This window comes from Sparus aurata, chromosome 10 (genome assembly GCF_900880675.1).
Source record: "Sparus aurata chromosome 10, fSpaAur1.1, whole genome shotgun sequence".
In the NCBI taxonomy this organism is placed as follows: Eukaryota; Metazoa; Chordata; class Actinopteri; order Spariformes; family Sparidae; genus Sparus; species Sparus aurata.
In genome coordinates, this window is record NC_044196.1 from 17307248 (window position 1) to 17330366 (window position 23119).

The 23119-nt window shown below is 41.4% G+C and overlaps 2 protein-coding genes across 2 annotated transcripts in view; one reads left to right on the plus strand and one right to left on the minus strand.

Annotated features, from left to right (window-relative positions):
- rin1b (Ras and Rab interactor 1b) overlaps positions 1 to 14043 on the plus strand; it is a 39340-nt gene extending 25297 nt beyond the window's left edge. The window contains exons 9-12 of the mRNA XM_030431065.1: positions 5837 to 6145; positions 6700 to 6831; positions 8205 to 8374; positions 11990 to 14043. Coding sequence (XP_030286925.1) covers positions 5837 to 6145; positions 6700 to 6831; positions 8205 to 8374; positions 11990 to 12313 — 935 coding nt within the window. The 3' untranslated portion in view covers positions 12314 to 14043. The remainder of the gene's footprint in view (positions 1 to 5836; positions 6146 to 6699; positions 6832 to 8204; positions 8375 to 11989) is intronic.
- A 1141-nt stretch (positions 14044 to 15184) lies between these two features.
- LOC115589913 (actin-related protein 2) lies at positions 15185 to 21745 on the minus strand. The gene is made up of 9 exons (XM_030431066.1): positions 21582 to 21745; positions 20502 to 20612; positions 19558 to 19716; positions 18806 to 18935; positions 18580 to 18716; positions 18320 to 18469; positions 17010 to 17155; positions 16727 to 16859; positions 15185 to 15807 (listed from the first exon to the last, which is right to left on the minus strand). The coding sequence occupies exons 1-9, from the start codon at positions 21627 to 21629 to the stop codon at positions 15637 to 15639; spliced, it is 1185 nt and encodes a 394-aa protein (XP_030286926.1). The 5' UTR covers positions 21630 to 21745; the 3' UTR covers positions 15185 to 15636.
- Between the last annotated feature and the right edge of the window lie 1374 nt (positions 21746 to 23119).

Sequence of the window (23119 nt, forward strand, 5' to 3'; positions counted from 1 at the left end):
ATACTGACTGACAAGAACAAAGTAGAGCCTCACAGACCACATTCATATGGCGGCCATTTTCCTTTGACATCGCGCCAAATGCTTTGTTCAAGTCGTATAAACAGGGAATCTGACAAGTTGTGAGTATTTCAAAGTTTACTGATTTAATACCAACCGAAAAGGTGAATGATAGTGAAAGTCTTGAGGGACATCAGGCCACATTTCAAGATAAAACAACATATTTGATCAAACGTTGGCTTACGTTAGCATTCAACCACTTCCTTGCTATCATAATGGTTTGAAAGTCGTAATTTAAGTTTAAAATATCAAAGCTCATCGCGGACAAGTGTGTATGAAACCATTCGATGTAAATAAACACAATATTAGCTAGGAAGTTGTTGAATGCTAGCGTTAGCGAACAGGTTGAAAAAATGTTGTTTTACTTGAAATACAGCCCAATGTCCCTCCAGATTTTAACCATCCTTCATCTATTCAGGTGCTGATAAATCAGGAAGTGGTAAAATCCTCACAATTTGTCAGATGCCCTTTGTTTATAGGTCTTCTAACTTTCTAACGCTACTTCAGAATTCAAGCTTAGCCTTAGCGTGATGTCAGAGGAAAATGGCCGCCACATGACATTTGTCTGCTGAATTGACACTTTCCAACACATATTCAAGAAAATTCCAAGTTGTCTTATTGCACAATGATTGAATCATATTTGCTGAAACAATAATTACAACAATCTGCCAATATTGGCCATATACAAGTACATTTTATGCTTAAAGGGACATCATGATATGTAGAAAAGGGTTTTAAGATGTTATACTAGCTTTATCAGTATCCATTGATCAAAATGCTCTGCAGCTGTTCTTCAGAAAAACCTGAACTGTCCACTTATGGAGAACTCTGACAAATTAAAAAGATTACTGGTTTATAAAGTGTAAACAAATTATTTTAAAAACATTGATATAGCCATCAATTAGCCCTTATAAACCCCACAAAAAGTATCTCCTGTTAGAAAGTACCTTTAAACTTACACTTCACATCACAAACACTTTTATTTTTTTATAATCTCGCTACCATTTTAACGGATTTAAGAGTTTCTTTTCAACAATATTCACACCTAGTCTGACACTGTTGACCACTGAGTGCTTTCACAGGAAGAGAACATAAGTCAGTTTTTTTTTTTTAACTTTTTTCATTTAGTAGCAAAAGTGGATTAATGCATTTTTTGTGTTCCCTGCCTACCAGTCTCACTGACCTTGACAAACTGGCTATCACTGAGGTTTTTAATTGAACCACTTACATTCACCTCCAGCATAACTTACTGTATCTTTGAAACCGTATCTTATCTCAATTGATCAGGATGGAGAGTTTTAACACTTACCTTCAGTGCAGCGGCTATGATCTCGAAGGAAAATCTTTTACTTTCACTGAAGACCAGGATAAAAAAAAAAAGTCAAAGACAGTTTTGATGATATGCACCAGCCAAAGGGATTTTACAGCCTGGTCCTTGTACGCCCATGTATAAATAATAAATGAGTCCTGTATGATGGAGGATTTATACGTTTGGGCAGATTTACATAAAAATCCCTGTGGAACAATGCAGAGAAGGGAGCTATGAGTAACTACGGGTCGAGAGATCACCTGCCATCAAGCCTCAGGCCTCGAACAATCTGATTGGTTTATCCGCCTCCCTGTCAGGTTTCTCAAGAGCTAGTGTGAAGCTCAAAATAGGTGGATGCAGCTGCAGACATCTCAACAGTACCTGACTCGATGTACCTCCCGGCAAATCAAAGATGCCCAGAGAGGTGGGGAGCTGAAGCGAGTCGACATTAGCTGCAATATGGCAAGCAACAGCAGGCACAGAGAGTGTGTGTGTTTGTGTTCAGTTTGGCTTCTGACTAAAATCAGCACTCACCATATTCTCAGTTTCTTTCTGTTACTCTGCAGCATTTTTTGGTTTTCTCATCTCCTCCTTGTTCATTCATGAAGTAGAGTATATTCCCCTTCCATTCAGCAGTAAAAATATAGGCAATTAAAGTGATTAACAGAGTATTACAGCTAAATAAACCAATTTTTTTAATCCCCAAAGTTAAAAAACAAACAAACAGTGCGCTCTCCACGACTCCAGGTGTTTATTCCTCCAGTAGCTCCATGCTCTGCCACATGGCTGCTCAGCAGTCAAAAACAATATATCCCTCTGCTCCAGTCTGTTAATCTAATTAATTGCGCAACAATGTCCAATATTGGCATTAAAAGTTATCCGAATAGGAGGTTAAGATCTGTGACTTGAACCACGAACGGCTAGCTGTCACTCAAAGCATCCACATCGAACTGTAAGCCTTAATACAACTTTAAAACAAGTGAGTTATATAAAAATCCATCCCTGTACATTTGTCATGAACGGGGAAATTAGCGAAAGAGACCGAAACTGTTTTTGATACCATGCTGTAAACATTTTGGCGTTTTTGGAGCCAGCCTCAAGTGGCCATTCAAGGAACTGCATTTTTTTGGGTACTTCCACGTTGGCTTCATTTGTTGTTGCTTGGTTCAAAACAATATGGCAGAACTTTAAGATAGACAGATTTTAAGTCAGATTACCCGAAACCTGGACAAACATAACAGAAAAACACATTTTTCCAAGCACTTCTCAGCTTTTTCAAAATCATAGCTACATTAGCTACAGCTCATTAACCTCTTATAAAGTATGAAGTAAGAAAACACAGTTCCACTCTGATATTACACGCATAAAAAGTAATAAATCCTGTTGATTTAATTGGCAAAGAAAAAGTAAATTATTTAATTGAATTCAGCTGGAGTGTGCTGGACTACATTTTTTTGGATTTCTGGTATCAGGCGTGATTAGTTCATCGGATCACAGCGAGGAGACTGTGATGGCAGCAGGGGGACTGGAGCGGAGAGAAATCTGGAAAAAAAAAGAAAAGAAATGGTACTATTGGAAAACACTGATTCAATAGAGCACAGTGCCAGAGGATGCAGGTCTATGGAAACAGACAGCCTTTTCTGATAAATGGTGGGCTGCCCAGGCTCTAGTGAAAGGCACTGTCAACACAAAGTAGTTTGCGTGGGGGGGGTAGAGCCTCATTCACTAGAGCTCATATTGTCTCTTGTATTTAGAAAACAGCATTAGGAAAAGCCCTGCCCGTCGCGCCTGCGTCCACATCCATCACCGTCAGTGTGATTATTGTAAAGACATCGCCGGGTGTTACTTTGGAAGGATTCTAGTTAGATCTTTTGACATGGCCCTGTGCGTAGGTTTTTTTTTTTCCCTTTTTTGGACTCCTTTGTGTACGAGTGTGTGTGTGTGTGTGTGTGTGTGTTTTGCAGGTGTGTGTAAATGTGTGATGATGGATGTGTTGCCTGGCAGTGCAGAGGCTTCGGTGGGGGGGGGAGCGCTCGGCCGCTGCCTTCCTTCCTCTCCCCGTCCTTTCCTTTCCTGGGCTCTGATTCTGATTTATCTCGAATTGCGTCGGTGGGAGGCATTTGCATTTTTTTTTTTTTCTCCCCCTCGTTTATCATAAAAAGATATCACAGTCCCACGCACACTCCAAGAGCAGCACGATTCAGGGGAGGGTGGGAGGGAGGGATGGAAATAGGCAGGATACTTTGAAAAATGTAATCAGTTACAGATCTGTGAGTGAATAGCGAGAGTGGCTGGTGACTCCCGAGGCTGTAATGGCATTACATGTAATCGGTTACTCTCCAGAGCTGGTAAAAAAGAGACGGATTGCTGGGAGGGGTGAGGAGAGGGAGGCAGAGAAACAGAGACGGAGGGCGTGAATGATTAATCACAAGGGGGGATGATATAGTAAGGTAGATTGGGGAGATGCTGGGAGATTAAACAGGACAGGAGGGATGCATGAAGGATGGAGAGGAGGGAGAGGAGGATATTGATGATGAGTGGAAAACAGCATGCACTGGAGATTTGTTACCCGCTGCCCACTGACTGCAGGAGAATCACTGCGAGTGTGTGTGTTTTTCACGCGTGAGAGCAGGCACGCATGTGTAACATGTCCACGAGTTTGTGTATTACATATCTCTGTTGTCAGGCTAAAAACAAGAAACCTGTGTCTCTCCAGAGTGGTTTTTTGCTTTGCAGGCACTGTGGGGAAAAAAGAAAAAAGCCTAGTGTTGTGTTGATGACGGTGCATTTCTCACAGTATGAAAAGGGATTTTAAAGGAGTAGTGTGTCATTTGTGTTATTTGCTTTCTGTGATATGATCGATGACGTTGTCTTTTCTGTGTGTACGGCTTTCCGGAAGAAAAAAAGAGTCAGTTAGCTTAGCCTAGCATAGATGGCAAACGGGGGGGGGGGGGGGGATAGTAAACCTGGATCAGCATCCATAATGACTCACCAATTAACAGATTTTATCGCCTCGTTTAATTTGTTTACAAACAGAAATTTGGAAACATCAATCTGCAACTTTACAGGGAGGTTGGCTACACTCAAACCCTACCTAGCCTATTTCTTAGCCAGTACAAATAAATATGCTAATGCAAAAATCCAAGTGAATCCTTCATCTTGTGTTCAACTTTGGTAAACACTAACTGGCGAATTTCATCTTTAGTCATCTTTACTGTACTGATCTTCAAAGGAACAAAGAGGCAGAGAGTCCTTAACAGAGGAGGCTAAATTTAGCTGAGCTAAGCTACACAACACTTTTATATAACCCTGCTCCTCCAAACTATAAACTGCTATAAAACTATAAACTGCTGTGAACCATTCCTGCTATAAACAGGAATGGTTCACAGATGAAAGTGAATGGTATGTATATATATATATATATATATATATATATATATATATATATATACATATGTATATACAATTTGTGTACATCTGTTGTAACAGACAGCTGGCTGACATCTAGCTGACACTTAACGGACAGTTGACATCAAACTAACATTTAGCTGATTGTTAGCTTACTTTAAAATGACATTTAGGTGACTGCTAGCTGACTTTTAACTGACAGTTCACTGATATCTTGCCACCTTTTGACTGACACCAGCTAGCTTTTAACTCACACACAGCCAGACACAAAACTGTTGTGGCTAATGCTAGCATGTACCAGACCGTGTACAAGCAAATGTGTTGTTACTTAGTTTTTCAAAAAAAGCTCTGTGAGATGAAACTGCGTCCCAGAGCTTTCCTTTCCCAAAACAAGGCACGAGGAAACCCTTTTTCTCCCACTTCCTGGTGTAAGCAGGACTTCACCTTACCATTGTGCTAATTTAATTGGAAAGTTGCACTACTAGCTAGACCTCAATATCAGAGCCTGGTGGGTCTTTCATTATCTAATCTGTCTTGAGGGTGTTTGTGTTCATTTTTAGCTTTAACACTTATAATTTCTGCTAATTGGGTGCGTACATGGCCTATTCCCTAAATGAACAATGTTTAACAAAACACCACAGTGTAAACATGGACCTTCATCTGCTGGAGGTATTATATAAGCATATCTGTGTTCAGTATTGTTTTACAGGGAGCTTAAGTCGAGGTTTTAAAAACAAGTACTTGCTTTGCACCCCTACTGAATGAATAATTTAACTGGGTCGTATGCGGTAACAAATTAATCAAATGAATCTATTCTAAATCTTTGTTATTTATTCAAACATTATCTACAATTGGAAGATCAATTCCACTTTTTTATTTTTTGACACTTCCTTCACCTCAATAATTCCACTGTGACGATAAGCGATGATCTGGGCCTGTTGCCAGGGCCTCTAGATATGTAGACACGGCTCCATACTTGCAGATGTTGAAATAAATAAAAGGCAACAATTCTGTGTTTAAGTCTCCCAAATGCAAAACCCTTCGCTCTGTTCCTGTTCTCAGCCCTGGCGCTGGAGCGAGCCATGTTCTCCTGTGTGCTCCGGCCTCTGAGGTCCCAGCTTGACAAAGCTCTGGTCGAGCTGCACAGTCAGGACGGCAGCAGCCAGTGCCTCACCCAGAACCTGCTCCGCCTGAAGGGGGACGCCGCCATGGAGCGCCTCGGCGTGCGGACAGGGGTTCCCGACAGCCGCGAGGTGGAGAGGGTGAAGCAGAAGCTGGTCCTGATGCAGAGGACGCACTCGCCCATCGACAAGGTGCTGCTGCTGCTGCAAGTGTGCAAGTGTGTCCAGAAGGCCATGGGCTCCTTATATGGTGAGACTGAATATGATGTCATCGGATTTTAATATTGGATTTTAGGAGTTTATGATTCCTTATTTGATTCCAGCATCTTGACTCCACAGAGGGAGTTGGTAAAACAAAAAGCAGAACATTTTGAAATGTTTCTGCTGCAATGTTTTTTACACAAACCGTAATTGCCGCCTGAAAGCTTCTCTGTGAAAGGACTGAAGGTCAACAATCTCTGTAAAAGGCCAGTGTCTTGTCAAATTCAAAAGCGCCACACTTCAGAGATGCTTTAAGTGTGTGAGCTGCGGCACGACCTGCCTGCTTTTCATCACGACCTGTCGCTGCTGCTGCTGGCAGGAAACTAAAACATTGTCATATCAGTACAAATTAATATTAATTATCATTTTACAGTTAGGGAGGTACTCACTCCAGGCTGAATTTAAGCTCTTGGTGCTAGGATTTGACTCCATACGTTGCAACAACACACAAGTAATTTACTTCTAATTGTCAGGGACCTGTGTCAAAAACTTGGATACGATAGCTGACCCCTTGTTCTGTTCTGCTCTTATTTTCTTTTTCAGGACAGGAAGTGAGCTGGGACGACTTCCTGCCCTCGTTGTCGTACGTCATTGTGGAGTGTAACAGGCCACACATCCTGATCGAGGTGGAGTACATGATGGAGCTGCTGGAGCCGTCCTGGCTCGGAGGAGAGGGTACGACCTAGATGTTAGCCGTTCAGGAGCTGTGCTGTGCTTAGTTTGGTAAACCAATAACAGACTGAAAGGATTATCATATCAGTCCAGCACTGATTTATTCGGTACTAGCGCCAGCATTCATTCAGTAGACTTCACAAACCAGCAGGCAATTCATTAATTCATTAATTATTTCCTTAGAGGTTGCTATACAGCCAGCTGCTTTTCAATCGTTTGGTTTTAGTAAGGATTCACCAATGCCCATCACAATTTCATAAAACCCAAGTTTACAAATAAAATAAGTACTTTTGTTTTATCAGATAAACTAAAAAACATCTTAACATCTTCAATTAAGATTTTCTTTTCATACAATACTAAGAAAACCTGCAAATATTCACATTTGAGAAGTGAAGTTTTGGCATTTATTTACTTAAAAAAAGGACTTTTCAGACTATCAGAGCAGTTGTTCTTTAATTTTCTGTCCATCTACAAGTTAATTAACAAATTATTTCAGCTGTTAATCTTAAATAGTTGCAGGGCCGCCCATAAGGGGGGTTAAAAAGTAGAAAGCTCTCTGGGGTGCATGGAGGCTAGCAATGATTATGTTAATCATAATGTAAGTGTCAGGAGCCAATTTTTGATCACTTTTTATTGTTGCTTAAAAAAAAGAAAAGAAAAGTAGCTCGTTTCATAACCTCATGGAGGCCCATTTCTGCCATTGATAAAAACAAAACAAAAACTCATTTTCTTGATAGGAATAAATACATTATTTTACTTCTTTATACATATATAAAAAAATCTCATGCTAAATATTGATGATGAGATAAAATGAGATAAAAAGCTGATATAATAAGAAAAAGTCAAATATCAGAAAAAGTGTCAATATTATTGGGAACACAGCAGTTGGAGATAAAAAAGTCAAAAATACGAGTTAAAAAATTCATAATTAAGGGCTGAAATGTTTAAGTAATGAGATAAAAAAGTATAATTATGAGAAAAGTGTTGACTTAAGAACAAGCCACCATGGCAAAATTTGTTTCATCAAGATTAAATTTCATCTTGTTCATTTTTTTAACAGTAGAAATTGGCCTCCATAAAACCCCTGGTCTAAAATAACTCCTGGTTTATATTGGAATTATTTTATCTGCTATGCCGGGACCTGAACACAAAGCTGGATGCCGGTAACTGAAGTAGAAGAAAAGGAGGCCAGAAAGCTGCTTCCAGCCAGGCTACAGAGGCGAACAACAACAACAATAACAATGTTATGGCTACAGCTACCAGCCAAGAGGTAGCTAGCGTCAGTGAAGGACCTCTCACCATCGCCTGAGAGGAAGTGGATGATGTCTATATCTTTCCCATTCTGAAGAATCTACACTTTTGTTTGTGTGCTGCAGGTGGCTACTACCTGACGAGTGTGTACGCCAGCCTGTGTCTGATCCAGAGCCTGGACAAGGAGAAGTCCATGTCAGGCTGCCTGATACCGGAGGCCCAGGAGGCGCTGAAGGAGTGGAGCTGCAGGCGGAGCCGAGAGGCCCAGAGACAGAAGGAGAGCATGCAGAGCCAGGTAGGCAGGCCGCGTGTTGTGATCGTAGTAGTACAACAACAGAGACGCTAGTAGTGTTACAGTGTGTGTGGGTTTGTACAGTGATCCACTCTGTAGCTGTCACACACAGCAGCTCAGTGTGAAAGTGATGATTGACGTGCAGACAATAGGAACTCCTACTTATTACGCAGTGAAACAGTTGTACGAGGATATTCTCTAGTGCGCCATGTGAACTTCATGATTCAATTTAAGGGATGGTACTTTTTTATGTTGCTGTAAGGGAAAAAATAGTCTCTTGTTAAGCGACGCTGGAAGGGAAGAGTGATAGAAAGTCGCTTAAAAAAATCGGCTTGGTCCCAAAATGGGATTCAGGTCGCTGAATGTGGAGGCAAATTTTCAGGTTTACATGCTTAAATGCTCAAAAACAGTCAACAAATCAGTTTTCTCATACTTCCGCAGCGTTGTCTGAAACGCTCTGTTTTAGCTCCTGTCTCTTTAAGGGCCCCCACCTACTGAATACCCGGCCTCCTCTGATTGGTCAGCTCACTCACGCCTGAGCCAGTGCCACTGACAACAACAGAGCAGTTGTGCTAAATCAATTCCTGCTTTCCAAACTAGACACTCGCCATACAATTTTGCAAATATGTGACATGGTGACATAGTGTGATGTCACAAAGTCACAGAATTAAAGGCGGGACTAGTGATGAGGCGTTTCAGGTGCAGTGTTTTCTGCAGGAGAGTAGAGCTCTTGTTGGTGCAGACTTTTTTAACTTTCAATATCTTTTGTAGTGTTCCTTCATAGGTTGGAAAAAAATCCTTCTTCTTAAAGGGTAACTCCACCATTTTTTCACATTAAAGTGTTTTTAAAGGTCTCAGGGAGTACAACTGCATATGGGAAAAAAGTAGTATAAATCCTTTTGTGGTTCCAGAAAAAGCTGCATGTAATCTGATAAATTACCTCTAGTGATGTCACTCAGTAGTTAAGGTGCATTGTGGGTAATGTAGCTGGATGGTTTTAAAAAGCAGTCTAGTGGTAACACTTTACTCATCATGGAGAGTTTGTAAACTAATGACGAAATTGGGCATATCAACTTTTTAACTGGGCGCGTTCTTCCTTCTTTCAAAACCTGGTGCCTACATTACCCACAATGCAACATAGCCAATGAGTTACATCACTGGAAGCCACAGAAGGTCTTATACTACTTATTTGACATATGCAGTAGTACAACCCCAAGACCTGGTTACACACTCAAATGTGTAGGATTGGTGGAGTAATCCTTTAAGCTTAATAAACTATTTAATTAAAATAAAACCTCTTGGATTAGCTGGAAAATGCCCACAAAGCCGAAAAAGGGCTGTTTTTCTGACCTGAACTTGACTCTGGTAACACTGTAGAACGAACATAATTAAATAATGGCACATCTATTGTTGATTGGATTTTAGTTTACAATTATTTAAAAAAATAGTATGCTTTATAAGCCATTTGTTCAAAAGTTGTTTATCATAATGTTGCAACTGTTTAATAAATGGAATAATTGTTTGTTTACAGTGAAATATCTATTAGCCAAAGTTAAATTAACTATAAATCCACCAGTTAATTATGAAAGTGTTACCTTGACATGTGACTATCTTTTACTATTTGCAGATTTACACAAGAGTACTTTTAATCAAGAAGGGTTTTAATTGCTTCTTTCACCACTGGTTTAACTAGCTGGATCTTTGATCTGTGAGATTTGGTGTATAAACATGTGATGATGCAGATTTTAAAAACTCTTTCAATGTGTTTCCTACCTGAGAGAACTTTGTCTAAAAGCTGACAACCCGTCTGAAACATTCATTTTTGACATCCCAAGCCTAAACTCGACGCAAACAGACACTCGGAGTCATCGACAAACTGTTTCCATGCTCAGACGAAATCACACGTGAACCTGTTTCAAGTTTTTTTTTTTTTCTTAAAAACACAACAGAACACAAACAGATGCGATAATCCGTCAAAAGAGGTCGGGTTTTATATTAATTGCGGCATGGTGAGCAACGTCAGATAATCTGTGACGGGCAGGTGAGGTAGAACGAGCCCAACGACCTGTATTTGACTAATCTCAGGTTTTACTGCTGCTGGTTTGGAAGCTGAGGACAGAATTCAGATTTTGTAGAGGTCGCGCGAAAGGTGAAGGTTTCCATCAAACAGTCGGAGGGAGCGGGACATCACACCTGGATTTCCCTCGCTCGCGTGCAAACACGTTTTCAAATTCATTTGAGGGGATTAGTTTTTAGACATTTTTAGAGGTAATCCCTTGATCTGGGGCCGCCGGCTTACGACGGGGCATTCACTAATGCAACGCGCCGACTTTTTACCTACACTCTCCTGTTATCACTCCTCCCGGCCCCAGATTGGTATGGACGGGTCCACCAGATGCCACGGAGGAGAAGGAGGAAAAAAAAAAAAAAAAAAGGCATTGTCATCCACAACGTTTCTGTCTCGTCACGTGGTGCCTCTCCTGGCTTCAAATAGCCGATCTAACTCACCCGGCAGCCAGATTTTCCACTGACACAGGCGGGGATCAGTGAGCCAAGTGCTATGAAGAAGTGGGCGGTCAGATAACATGAAATTTATTGAGCTGCATCTACCCATCGAAGCAGGCAAACACAATATGCACACGGACAGCGAGGAGCTCAGTGACTCTGTAAGTTTTGCTGATGGCAGACCTGTTGATTGGAAATGCTGCTGTGTGGTTTCTTTTTTGTTTTTTTCCATTAGAGCAAATTTGGCCACTTATTTGGTGAGTGTGTTGACAGGTAGTCTGTGTGTGTGTGTGTGTGTGTGTGTGTGTGTGTGTGTGTGTGTGGCACAGAAGGGGACTCTGGTTCTCCTCAAGATTTAGGATGTTTGGTTAAAAGGATTATGTTCAGTATGTTTTTTTTTCTCACTGTGTGTGTGTTTTAAAAGAGAGTTGTGAGGGCGTCTGTAGGTGGCTGGATCTGACATTATGTAATAGCTGAGGTACGGCACAATTGCCGGTAAGTGTTTGAAGAGTGGCAATTGTTTGCGGCCGAGTCGCTTAGTTTGTGTGGTTTGATCGCCTTTTTTTTTTTTTTTTTTTTAGTTCTGTTGGAAAATGTCAGAGAAAGTTTGTGTTTTGGGTTGAAGTGCAGAGGGAGAGAACTTCAGCAGGGCACCACAGGTAGAGCGAGCTTCGTGGAGCCTCTCCGATCGGTCTGGACGTGTACGTTCTCTGGTGGATTAACGCCGGGAGTTTTTTCAATGAAGCTGTAACGTGCAGCCAAGAAAGGAAAAAAAAGAGCAATTTTCACGGGGATGGTTTTCGTATAAAGCTCTTGGACCCCGCTGGTTGTGTCTGTGTGTGTGTGTGTGGGAAGCAGAGGCTTTTGTTTTCAGGGGAGAATTTCTTTTCATGATCATCAGTTTGGCTCGTATGTTGTAGTGGATTATCCGTCAGCCCTGTGTGTTTGCTCAGCTCTCACTCCTCCTCTGGCTCCATCACTCTCTGTCCTCCCCCTCTTTTGCCCTCACTCCATAAGCCTCTTGACCTCTGTTTTGCATGAATACAGTACATACTCACTCTTTTTTTTTTCCCTCTCTATCTCTTCTCCCCCTCCCTCCCTCCCTCCCTCCAGAGGTGCGTTCGGATACTGTTCCAGGACGGGGAGCGGAGCGCTGTGCGGACGTTGCAGTGGAGAGCCGGGGAGACCAGCCAGGCCCTGGCGCAGCTGTGCGCCTCCACCTTCGGAGTGTCCGACCCGCAGCAATACACCTTATACTGGCGCAGCGGCGGCGAGATGAGGGCCCTGCCGCCCCAGGCCCAGCCCCAGGACCTGGCCAGCCACAGCGAGGGAGGCCCCTCGCTCTCCTACCTGAGGACCGACCACGACTTCAGCAAGATGCGGCGGCTCACCAGAGGTGGCGCCGTGGACCTGAGCGAGTCGGTGTGTGAGGAGTGAGTGGGAGGCATGGAGGAAAAGGAGGGAGGAGGGAGGAGGGAGGAGGAGGAGGAGGAGGAGGAGATGGATGGCTGCTCTCGCTTTCTCTTTCTCTCTCTTGTTCTGTCTCTTTCTCTCCGGCGGTGTGTTGTGTCTCGTCGTGGGTCAGGACTCGTTGTGACAAACTTCAGCCCTTCTCCAGACTAGGAGCAGACCTTAAGCGGTAAACTCTTCCCTGAACGGACCAACATGCAGAGCAGAGCAGGACCAACATAGGGACTGTTGCCAAAAGTTGTACTATGTACCACTCAGTGTGGCCGCTGGTGTAAAGGAGTGTACTATTTTGTGACATGGAAAAATGTGTAATTAATGGATTTGGTTGTTATTTGAAACACGAGCCCAGAGTTATGCCATGAGGGGATTACATCATTCAAACGTGAGGAGGCTCAAATCCAAAGACAAATTCTGTGAGACTACTGTTGCCTGGAAACAAAATCACTTCCTGTACGCACACGAGAAGGCAAATTGTCCGCCGCGGTGATGTAACCCTTTCACAGTATAGTTCTGGGCTCAATCTAAAAAAGACACTTGGATGTTTTATTGCTTCACTTTTATGTGTAAAAGTCTGCAGATCTTCGGATGGAGGGGAACCTTTTCTGTGCCCCCCCCCCCTTTGGAATACAGTTTGAAAAAAAGGTGAGATGTGTTATAGCCAAGACCAAACCTCAATACCAAAGTGACAAAAAAACAGATAAAGAGAGGCCATTTTGTGTTTACTTTGAAAGAAAATCAGGTTTAAAAGCTCGAGAGAGGCTTTCAATTTATTTTTAGAATCACCCACAGAGACAATTTTATTTTTTGCTTTCGTGAGAAAAAAAGCACAGACTCTCCTCCCTGCTCGCGTATTCTATTAAGTGTTTTTTGGCAGGTGGAGTAATGAGCGAGTAGGAGGGAAGTGATAGAAAAGCATCAGCTCTCTGTTTTTTAAAACCGCGTGAGAAAAAAAAAAAAGAAAGAAAGAGACAAAAACAACATCACATCGACGCACCGAGACGACCTGCAACAGATTTACTGAATGACTTGCGAATGTATTAAAAATCTTTTTTTTTTCTTTCTTTCTTTTTTTTTTTTTTTGTTTTTTTTTTGTTGCCGTGTCAGACTTTAATCCCATCACAACCCCTCGCCGCTTTTCAGTTCAGCTGCTTCTCTTGGCCGTACTGTACTGACAACACTGCGTTTTACGACCTGGACCGAGAGGACAGTCGCAAACCAACGAACCAGGACCTCACGGTGACTGGTTGAATGTAAATGTACAAAAGTCACCAGCTTTCGGGTGACTCCTGCTGCAAGTCATCGCCACCAACTGACTGTTCAAACTCAGTGTCATTACCAGTTATCATGTTGTGTATTTAAAAAAAAAACAAAAAAAACAACTAACTTTTAATTGTTCAATTTGTTGGGTAGATATCAAACCTAAGTATGGATTTTTCCGACGCATCCGGAGTTTTTAAAATCGGCCGAGGAGGTTCACTCTCGAGGGACGAGGATGTGCTCTGGACATAATTGCATGCTTTTTTTTTTTTTTTCATTTTATCGTGAAGGTTCTGCGAATGTGCTGTGTGTGCGTGCGTGTGCGTGAAGCATGTGTTCATTGTGAGAGCTCACTATTTTTCTTTTTTCAGTGTAAAAACACATTACTGTATCCTGTCAGGTAATTCAGTATCGCAATAAAAAAGATTGCAATATCTGTCCACAGTGTTTTCGGTAAGGCCGGTGTCATGTGCATGTTGTGATTGGACGCCTTTGAACAGAGTTGACCACCAGAGGGCAGCAAATAACAACTCCATTTTATTCCTGCCTTCAAACTGTCCTCAAATGTGTTCATTAGTCAAGGTTTGTGGTTTCCAATATTGACGTCTTGACAGGTTTTTATATTTCTGGTATTTGTGATATTAAAGGAACAGTTCACCCAAAAATGAATGTTCAGTCGTTATCTGGTCACCGCCATGCTGGTGGATAGTCAAGGGAAGTTTCGTAGTGCACAAAACATTTCTGGACCTTCACAGCAAAATTGTGTTGCAGCGTTCTCCTGAACAACTGAAGTAGATAGGGACTTGTTTTTAAGATGTAAAAAAAACAACTGAATGAAAACATAAAATGTCTTTATACAACTTGTTAGGCTTAATCCAAGTCTCTAAAAGCCCCAAGATCCCAAACTGATGTGAACATATGTTATTTACACCCTTGATGCTCATGCAATAACCTCAGATATGCCAAAGTGTGTGCTAACGCTTTAGCTTAGCAGGTACAGTTAAGATTTTCTGCTTTTCAAATGTGTGAAAAACATCTTTTCAAATCAGTTTGGGATACTGAGCCTTCCAGAGACAATGATTACAATGAACCAGCTGTATTTAGATGTTTTTATAAATTTTTTCCAGTTGTTTTTTTTGCGCTTTAAAACAAGTCCTACTGCTGAGGAAGAATACTGCATCACTGTTTTGCTGTGAAGCTCCAGAAACGTTTTGTGGGCTGAGAAACTTCACCTGACTTTCCACTGACATGAGGATGAGTACACAATGACTACATTTTCAGTTGTGGGTGAACATTTCCTTTAAGACAGCCCTGCTCACTTTGACCAAGACTTAATTAGCATGTTTGATAAGATCTATTTAAAGCCTAAATTTGTAGATTTAGAAAACAATTGGTGAAAAAATGTGAGAAGGCTGTAAACCATGCACATTATTACATAGAGCGTTTTTTCAACAATTTTTGTGTTAATGATTTGGCCTGACATCATGACTGGAGCTATATATATATATATATATATATGTATATGTATATGAGAGAGAAATTTCCGTTAAATAGAGATAGAAAACTGCTTTGCTTCTGAAGTCTAGTTTGACAGATTTATGATCACTTTAAACATTTCACTTTTACATCCGTCAGTGTATTTTGACATCACATTCTCTTTGTATCCGCTCACCTTTTACTTTCACTTTCACCTTTAGGCTACAACTATCAATAACTTTTGACAAAAATGAATGAATCACATAAATGTTTAGTCAACAAAATGTCAGAAAATAGCAAAAAATATACTTTGAAATCGCATATTATGTCCAAATGAATCCAAAACCCAAAGATGTCCCATTAATATTAACAGAAGAAAAGCAGCAAATCTTCACATTTGAGAAGCTGGAACAAGAAATAGTTTTTTGATTCATTGTCCTAGCAATACAGAAATGAAAGAACGCCATTTTCCGTGAATGACAAACTCTGATGCCAGGCTACGAGAGGTGAGGAGTTGACATAAACACTGAAACGTTTGGGTGACGTTGTTTTTCCTTTTATCTGACTCCACCTCCCAGTTTCTGCAGCACTCCCAGACCTTTTTCATCATACTCCGCCTTGCTCAGCCAGAAGGAGTCCTTGTCTTTCATGATGTTGGCCAGCACCGCTCCGCCGAGGAACACCAAGTGTTTGCGCCTGGGAGGGTCCTCGATGCGGATCTTAAACTTCTACACAAGCGAAGAACAAAGAGAGGAGTGGGCATTGAAACACAGTGTTCAGATGTACATACTTCTCTCCCTCTTGACATCTCTTGTAATAATCATCATAATTATCCAGTTAAAGGTCACATATCGTAGAACATTAGATTTGCATTTCTTTTTTTATGACAAAACAAGTCTAGGTGCTATATAAACATATCAAAACGCTTAACCAGGAATTAATGTGTGAAAACAGCCTGTACTTAGAAACTTTCCCTACAAACGAGCCGTCAGGGCTTTTTTAAGGTTTCTGATGTCACAACTATATTGTCCCGCCCTCCGCACAGCCATGGTTGCAAAAAACACTGCAAGATTTGATGAGAGAACATGGTGGGCATGTCTGCTCAGGCTTGTGATAGCCGACCAATCAGAGCAGACTGAGCATTACAGGAGGGGGGCCTTAAAGAAACAGGCACTAAAAATAAGTGTTCAGTTGGAGGGTTTTGGATTTTTGGGTGCGTCTTGTTTGTTTTTCGTTGTTTTTTCCCATGATCATTTGTTAAATACGAAGTAAATGGAAAAAATAGACCTTTAAATGTTGTTCGACATACTATACCACTGCTAAAATGTGTTTTTAACATAGTATTAACCGTCAAGCTAATGATGAAGGTTGTGTAAAGCTCCAGAATGTGAAGTGAGTTATGTAACTGGACCTTGGGCTTAGACTGTTTTGTCAAATTAATTACTATTAGTTATTTTTAGCTATTATATCAAGGCTACATTACACATAATAATTTAATGGAAAATGCATGTTGTGAACAATATTGTGTTGTTGTGACCTTCTGGATTTTAATAGAAAGGTATTACAGAGTGTAAACAGTTGTATAACACTGCATTTAATATCATAGTACTGTTTAAAAGTGTTGATTTAGACATTTGAAGTCCTTACTGAGAGTTTCTGAGTGTCTCCGTCCAGCACCCTCTCCAGGTAGAGCTGCTTGATCTCTCGCTCTAGTCTGGATGGAAGGCCGGGGTACATGGTGGTCCCTCCTGACAGAACAATGTGCTTATAGAAGTCTGCCCTGCTCAGAAAAAAAATCAGAAGAAAGATTGGAAATTAGCATGTTTTGTTAGTCTCACATCTTGCTGGATAAATAAAAAAACATTGTAGGTTTTATGTTAATACAGTAGCTGTGGGGTAAAAGTACAGACAGCAGTGAGGAGACTCAGACCTGAGGTCAATGTCTGCAGCCTGGATGGTGTTAAACAGCAGCTCAGCCACTCCCGCTCCCTCCACATTGATGAGATGAGGCTGGAAGAGAGCTTCAGGGGCCCCGAACCTCTCTCCACCCACCCTCACTTGCCGGCCGTCGGGGAGCTACACCGCAGAAAGGAACCAGATAAGAAAAATCTCAACTTCATGGTGTTACACAGTCCCTGCTTTGGTATTTCATACAGTGCTGCACTCAGGCAGTGACATTATGTATTCTAGATGTATCTACACAACAACAAAATGTTTTATATGAATGTTGCGTCTCTCAAATATTTGGGTTGAAGTCTTCTGCATGGGCTTCACTGACACAAAAAGTGGGAGGCATCAGAGTCTGATATTTCAAATTCTACAAATGACAATAAGTGAACAGTTTGATGTTTGAGGATACACGCCTATTCATTTTCTTGCTGACAGTGCAACAAGAGATGAATCCCATTGCTTTCCTTGCTAAGACCCACCCTCCGCTGCCTGTATATCACCGCTAACCCTGACCACTCTCACTCCTCATGCCTTAACCTAACCTATCCAACCAATGAAGGCAACCAATCAGAGGCAGAGGAGGGCGGGTCTTGTCGAGAAAGATCCATAATAACACCACTGACAATCCTCTCATGTTTGCACACTAATCAAAAATTAAGCTGGAGCTAGCGGCCAGTTATGTTAGCTTAGCTTAAACCATTTAACATGTTAATCCACACATTGTTATTTTACACTGAGTGAACATGGTATAACTTTTTTTTGAGCGCTTATTTGAGTGGATATTTCACCTTAAGCGCCAGGTAAGCTGTTTCCTCCTGTTTCCAGTCTTTATGCTAAGCTAAGCTAATAGGCTGCTGGCTGGAGCTTCATATTTTCCACACGCACATACAAGAGCCGTACCAATCTTCTCTGCTAACTCTTGGAAATGAAAGCATACAGGCACATATTTCCCACAATGTCAAACCTTTCCTTTAAATGTATTACAAGAAACTTTCGACTGTTTAAATTCAGTACTTCTACCTCAACAGGACCTATATAGCCACAAATATATACGTTACCTCATACAGTAGCTGTGCATCCTGCTAATAGCTGTGTTTAAAAAGAAAATTTACTATTGGTTATGCACTGCTTTTCTTCCACCCTATCCAGATCAAGATCGTTAATACAGGAAGCAGTGGTGCTGGTTCCACTCTTGTCCACAGGGGCCGCCAGAATCAACAAAAATGTGATTCCCTTGACGCTGCTTTAAACTAAACTAAACTAAACTACTTAAATTGTTCTGTAACATACTGTGAATGACTCCACCAGGTAGGTGGTCTCCGTGGCCAGGCGCTGCTCCTGCTCGATGTTGTATCCCACGTAGCAGAGCTTCTCCTTCAACATACGAACAGTCTCAAAGTCGGCCGTGTGGTTGAAGGCGTAACCGCGGAGAAGCAGGAGCTGATGGTGGGAATGCAAAAGGTGACACGTTACATTTTTTGGGTCAAATTTGACTCGGACAAGTTGTGTTTTCTCTGCTCGTCTTATAGACATCCTTTCCCATGGCTCACCTTAATGAGGTAGCGTGTGATGTCACGTCCTGCGATATCCAACCTGCGTGTGAGGTGGGGTAAAGAAAAGCCCTCGTACACCGGACATATGTGGGTGACACCATCCCCCGAGTCGACGACCACACCAGTCAGAAGACCTGTCAGACAAGGACAATTTCCAAACATTTCTAATCAGTGAATCCATCCTCGCGGTCAGTTCATTTTTCCAAGAGTTTTGACGTCTTACCCTGAGCATACAGAGTGAGCACAGCCTGAATCGCAACGTAAATGCCGTGGAACTGGTACTTCTCAAACATGACCTCTGCGATCTTCTCCCGGTTCTTGGTGGGGTTCATGGGCGGCTCAGTCAGCAGGATCTTAGAGAAGGAAAAACAAACTGATTGAATGCCGAAGAGAGAATAAAGCTAGAATACAGGACAAACTGATATATCATTCATTGCAAATAGGTCCACTTTAGTGTTTTATGATTCTTTGTATGTTTTTGCAATGTCTGTTGGTTGATTCATCAGCAGGATTACACAAAAACTACTGAACGGATTTTCAAAAAACTTGGATTTGGGATGGGTCTCGTCCCAAAATAGACCCAATTTACTTCTGGTATGGATTTCAAAAAAAGGTGATGAATTCTTTCTAATTTAAAATCTAACACGAGAGACATTTCATTATATTGTAGATCATGATCTTTAAAAATTCAGGTCTCTTTGGGTGGCTGGTACTTAAATATGTTTTATTTGACACTGGACTAAGCTTCACTGAATTAAATTAGACTGTTGGCAGGTATGCACTCTACTTAGTGCCATTCTAGCTACCTCGTGTCATGATTCAATACTTGTTGGCTGTTACAATCATAATAATGTTCTCAAGGAAAAGGGGGTTTGTACCGTCTTTTAAATAATAAATGATTTGTCTACATATTAATGTTTTCAATATGGCCTTTAACAACAAATACACTGCGACAGCTGCCCTGCCTCACTCTACCTTGCATTCTTTTGGGTCGATGTCCAGGCGATCGGGACCGAAGGTGTGATCCCACAGGTGGAGCATGTCTTCCCAACAGCGCACCATGCCATTCTCCATGGGGTAGGCCACCTCCAGCATGGAGCGACACTCGCTGGCCTCCTCACCCACCATCAGGTCCTGATGGGAGACAACAGGAGGAAATCAGCCTGAGCAGAGGCCGACTTTAAAGGGATAAGGGACATTTATACTTTTGAGCGATTCTACATGATGAAAGAATAACCAGACTAAGAAATCTCACTAAGCATTTGATGACAATTTTGGATACATGACGGCCTTCTAAATTACTTGACTGGCCTCTGCTTGTGATTATAAAATGTCCTTTACGTTTTTACCCTCTGGGGCTGCGCCTTTGCCCTCTGCAGCTTGAAATGTCTGTGTGCAGCTTAGTGAGGATTACACAGTTCACGGTATGAATAATTCTTAGGTTACATGAGTATGCAAACTTAACTGTGTCTTAGGAAGCTAACCGGTGTAAGACACTAAGACACCTTGATTTACGTGAGCTGAGAGGCAAGAAGAGCCGGGGGAGAAGAGGTAGGTCAGCTTTTTAATGAGCTGAACCGGACTTAGAGTGTGAGTCTAGACTCACCAGTCATTCCCATCAGCACTGAATAGATTACGATAGCATATAGACAGTGTTGGAACTTGCCTGTCAGTGTTTTAGTATTATATTTAATGTTTTTGGATTGATATTACTGCTGCATTGATGTGTATGTTTACTGCGGTAGATGTTTATGGCTAATTTCATTCTCATTCTGCAGCAGAGTGGATGGGAAAAACATGCAGAGGGGACATGAAAGAAGAGAAAGTTTATACATTTTTTGTGTTATATACAGTTGAATTGTCCATGATTATACCCCCCAAATGCTGCCAGGCTGATTCCATCCGCCATGTAACCTCACCTTTATCTCTATGTTGCCCACTTTGGTTGTCGATCGTATGATCGGTCGACCCACCATGGCGGGGAAGATATGGTCAGGGAAGTTGGACCCGGCGAAGCCACACTTGACAAACTGTGGAGGGATGTGAGAGGAGAACATATGATCTGGGTGTGTTTGTGAATTCAGTTCTCATTTTCATATGTCACCTGAAACTGAGAGATTGTTCGCATAGCCCTGAATCAATGCTGCATGCACACTGATTTCACTCCAGCGCTAAGCCTTTTGTAAGGATAATTTCCATTTGTAAATCAGTTGCATTGAGTTTAATCCGACACTAATCCAGGAAAACTGCCCACAGAGTGTATTATCACGATGCATTTACCAGATTGTCTCTTATTTGTCAGACAAAGCAAATGCAATGTTGTCACATTTTTAAAAGCATAATTCATTTGGCCACCACTGTGAAATTAAATATATTGTTGCACTGCTTTTAAATGGCCTGCAGGTCACTACAGACTATCTGCTCCTCCGCCTGTCATGACTACACCTCATACTGTAGTGTCTCAACTTGTCTTTGTGACCATAGACACATTCCTTAGCCTGGAGGGATGCAACACATTACAGAGGTATGCAGATGCAGAGGCAGTGGTAAGATACAACCAGTTTGTTCTTAAGGGTACACTTCCTAATTCACATTTATCTTGACTGCAATGCGTGGCTATCAACATTTACATGTCACAATACAGTATTATGTAAGTACCCTTAAATCTCTCTTCCTTCTTTTCATCCAATTATTGCTCAGCTCAAAGCATTGCAACCATTTATGGCAGTGTGTGCACTTCAGAGGCAGCGTGACAAGTCCAGACAGATGTGGAATCAGGCTGCAGACTCACACCCTTCAGATGTTATCCACCACACGACCCAGCAAACTTTACTTTCCTAACACAGCTGGTGTAAATTTGCATCAGAAACTCAGGCAGATAACACCTTGAATACAATCTGATATCTACTGAAAAAGAGGAAAGACAGTAACCACTGCTGTTGATTTGCTGTCATGCCGCTTTAGGGTAAAATATAGACACTTTGGACTGTTTGACTTACCCCTGTCCCATTGTCACAGACCACCACTTTTCTCCCCTTGCTGTCCATGCTTCTACAAATACTATAAACAGCTCAAGATACTCCCTCCTGTCAGGGCAGGGGCCTCACCAACAAGTAGCCAATTCACATGAATTTGGTAGCGCTACAACTGACAGGTAAGCAGAAGTCCTCTTGCTACTCTTTCAAGCGAGGGCGGGATTATTGAATTTGGTGACGCCCACTTTCTGTGGTAAGGGAGGACTTTTTTTTTGTGAAACAGGTAGTGTTCTTTGCAATGGGGCGTTTACAAGTTGACAGTTCCCAAGATTGCTCATTTTGCAACAAGAAGAACATTTGATCCATTTATTGTTTAAAGGTCTCTAATCTGCCAACATTCAAGGTGACATTTCTCTACATACACTGTTATCTGCTTTCTCTAGGCGGAATACATTTGAAGGTGCAATGTGTCAGTTTTAGTTGAAAATACTTTTTTAATTATCAACAGAATGAGATGAAACTGTTTTGATATCATGACGTCTATGTATTATGTTGCAGAGGTCTATTGAAGTTAGCATGCAAAGCTGCTAGCCCCCACTCATCCAAGTTCCTGTGTTCACGGTGTTAACCCCAACACCTGGTCCCCAAGCTCCCAGTCCGGACCGTTAGCTCCTCAGCTAACTGAGCTAACTCGCTAACGGCAGCAACAGTTAGCAGCACTTAGCGGTAACTCTGGTGATACACAGCCCCCTGTCTGAGTATGAATCTATGAGGTGGTCAAATCTTATATATTGCACCTTTAAGCAATCATGATCTTGCATTTGAATTTAAAACTAGGATTTTATCATATTTAATCAATTGTAGCGTCAGGTTAGGTAGTTAGCTCTGTTAGAAGTGCAGCTAGCAGTCCGGACAGGAAACAAGAATTCTAACAGATTGCACCTTTGAAGATGAATAAATTCCAAGCCATACTGAAAACTGATTTGGTACCATAACGTTATCTCAATTCCTTCAGTGTAGCATTAATGCATTAACTAAAAATGCACTAAAAATATTTATGTATAGCCTTTGGTAGGCTTGTCAATTTCTTATTTTCATTCATTATTGTAACAGCCTATTCTTTAGGCTACGCGACTACACTTTTGGGTTCACTGTACTTTTTGTATTTGAAATTGCATGAAAAAATATTATATATAACTGATAAAATTTTCTTTTTTTTTGTGAACAACTTTTTATTGCTTTGATATAATTTTCTTAACACTGTTTACACAACAGCATTTGGCAGGCTATGTTTTTGTGGGAGCTGTTTAAAGCTATGCCTATTAAGAAGGAAAAAACAGTAATGTTAGCTAAGATAGAATTAAATAAATATATAAGATATCCAACCTGGCTACATTTAGTCCTTCAATCAAATGACTTCCTAATGTGTGGGTGATAGCTGAAAGAGATATCGTTGTGACAAGTTGAAGGTCATTGTGGTAAGATTAACATTATTATTTCAGTTAGCTTAATAATGCTAACAGTCCTTAAAAGACTCCGCCCCCTTAATTTCTGCCGTTAAC

Excerpts from the sequence above, each read along its gene's own strand:
- LOC115589913 (XM_030431066.1), bottom strand. The coding sequence starts at position 21,629 with ATGGACAGCAAGGGGAGAAAAGTGGTGGTCTGTGACAATGGGACAGGG. Across the intron at positions 18,936-19,557 it reads TCGACCCAAAAGAATGCAAG|ATCCTGCTGACTGAGCCGCC; the intron begins GTAGAGTGAGGC and ends TCCTTCTCTAAG. Across the intron at positions 17,156-18,319 it reads ACCTGGTGGAGTCATTCACA|CTCCCCGACGGCCGGCAAGT; the intron begins GTATGTTACAGA and ends TCTGCGGTGTAG.